Source organism: Geospiza fortis, unplaced genomic scaffold (genome assembly GCF_000277835.1).
Source record: "Geospiza fortis unplaced genomic scaffold, GeoFor_1.0 scaffold96, whole genome shotgun sequence".
Classification (NCBI taxonomy): domain Eukaryota; kingdom Metazoa; phylum Chordata; class Aves; order Passeriformes; family Thraupidae; genus Geospiza; species Geospiza fortis.
The window spans coordinates 1,035,046-1,037,470 of record NW_005054454.1 but is presented as its reverse complement, the minus strand read 5'-3'; the positions used below and the strand labels follow the sequence as shown (position 1 = coordinate 1,037,470).

Sequence of the window (2,425 nt, the reverse complement as noted above, 5' to 3'; positions counted from 1 at the left end):
GGACAGGGAGAGCTTTGCCTCCATACCTTCCATCCTCTCCATGCTGGGATGGGAATGGATGCTGGAAGGACATTTCCTGGCATCCTTGCCGCTGTGACTGCTGCCAGAACCCATCCAGTGTTCCCTCCTGTGCCTCTGGTGCTCCCACAGGACCCCAGGTGTGCGTGTCCAAAGGGACTGGCCCTAAAGTGAGATGTCAGGTGGAGTTTTGTTTCTGCCACTTGCTGGAATGGGATGTTTTCTCCCCTTGGATCATATGGATGTGTATGGAGAGCTTTCCAAGTGAAAAATAACCCTGTGATTATCTGTACCCTAGACAGGAGCAAACTCACCTCAAAACCTGTGGAATAACCTTGATTCTCCAGCTGATTTGAAACGGATGTTGATATTTGACAGTGCTGTGACCTGACTTTGATTTTTCTAACAGCCAGCTGGTGTCTCTGGTGCTGTCCTGTGGTGCCAGGATCTCCCAGGATTTGGGAGGTGCAGTGCAGGAAATGCTGAGCCAGGTTTGGGCTCCATAGCCATTGTTATCTGTTGGGCTATTTTCATTTTATTTTCCTAAGATTGCTTGGAAGAGGAAGATCTGGTTAGTGGCTTGAGAAGGAGACTTGTGAGATACCAGAGTAATGAAAAAGGAAATGTATTTTTGTTGTTTGCTGTGTTCTGGGGAATTTGGGTCACTCAATCCTCCCGAATCGCTGCGTCTCTGAAGGTACCTGTAACCATTGAAGTTGACTTGTGAAAGGCTTTTACCACTTGGCCCTACAAATATTGAATGATGTCTGTTATGGATTGCAGGAAATATAAAGGGGGAAAAATCTGTGGTGTTCAGTGATTTGTTTTACTACACTTCAAATTTTTTCTCATTACTTCATGAAATTCCTCTCTAATTCAATCTTTGTCTTTTGTCTTTGCTGCCTTGCAGGGTTGGTACAGTAGGCCTCACTAAACTTAGCTGCAACTAAGAATTTCTCCTACATCAACTGAGTTAAGGCTGATGCTCTTGTGGAATGTGGATTAAAAGTGCGTGCTAAGTTCCCAAATTTGAGAAGCGGAGAAAAGTAAATGTACCACTGCCACCAGCATCAGGACAGCAAACCAAGGGACAAAGAATTTGACCCGCTGTGTTGATTTTGGTTAAAACTGGTTCACGTGGTGCTTAAGAGACGTTGGCTGGGGGGCGAGAAGTGGACGTCAGCGAAGGCTTTTTGGTTACAAAATGAGGGCTTCTTTGGAGCCAGCAGACATTGCCATTGTGGCCCTGTACTTCGTGCTTGTAATGTGCATAGGTTTCTTTGCCATGTGGAAAAACAATCGGAGCACCGTGAGTGGCTACTTTTTGGCAGGGCGTTCTATGACCTGGGTAGCTATCGGGGCCTCGTTGTTTGTGAGCAATATTGGAAGTGAACATTTCATTGGGCTCGCAGGATCTGGAGCGGCGAGCGGATTCGCCGTAGGCGCGTGGGAGTTCAACGCCTTAATGCTTTTGCAGCTTTTGGGATGGGTCTTCGTGCCAGTCTACATCCGCTCGGGAGTGTACACCATGCCCGAATACTTGTCCAAGCGGTTCGGAGGGCATAGGATTCAAATCTATTTTGCAGCGTTGTCTCTGCTTCTTTATATCTTCACCAAACTCTCGGTTGACTTGTATTCAGGGGCGCTTTTTATCCAAGAGTCCCTAGGGTGGAACCTCTACCTGTCGGTGATCCTGCTGATCGGAATGACGGCGCTGCTGACCGTGACCGGAGGGCTGGTGGCCGTCATCTACACGGACACCCTCCAGGCGCTGCTTATGATCATCGGGGCCCTCACACTCATGATCATAAGCCTCATGGAGGTCGGTGGGTTTGAAGAAGTGAAAAGGAGGTACATGTTGGCGTCACCAAACATCACCTCCATCCTCCTCACCTACAACATCTCCAACACCAACTCGTGCAACGTCAGCCCGAAGCCCGACTCTCTCAAAATGCTGCGCGAGCCGACGGACGAAGACATTCCCTGGCCCGGGTTTCTGCTGGGACAGACCCCGGCCTCGGTGTGGTACTGGTGCGCCGACCAAGTCATAGTGCAGAGAGTTCTGGCCGCCAAAAACATCGCTCACGCCAAAGGCTCCACCCTCATGGCCGGCTTCTTGAAGCTGCTGCCCATGTTCATCATTGTGGTGCCGGGGATGATCTCCCGCATCCTGTTTGTGGATGACATCGCCTGCATCAACCCCGAGCACTGCTTCCAGGTGTGCGGGAGCAGGGCCGGCTGCTCCAACATCGCCTACCCGCGCCTGGTGATGAACCTGGTGCCCGTGGGGCTGCGCGGGCTCATGATGGCCGTGATGATCGCCGCCCTGATGAGCGACCTGGACTCCATCTTCAACAGCGCCAGCACCATCTTCACGCTCGACGTCTACAAGCTCATCCGGAAGAGC

The 2,425-nt window shown here is 50.8% G+C and overlaps 1 protein-coding gene across 1 annotated transcript in view; it reads left to right on the top strand.

Annotated features, from left to right (window-relative positions):
- The first annotated feature begins 933 nt into the window (after positions 1–933).
- SLC5A3 (solute carrier family 5 member 3) overlaps positions 934–2,425 on the top strand; it is an 8,268-nt gene continuing 6,776 nt past the window's right edge. The window contains exon 1 of the mRNA XM_031062605.1: positions 934–2,425. This exon is cut by the window's right edge and continues 6,776 nt beyond it. Within this exon, the coding sequence (XP_030918465.1) occupies positions 1,223–2,425 (1,203 nt within the window). The 5' untranslated portion in view covers positions 934–1,222.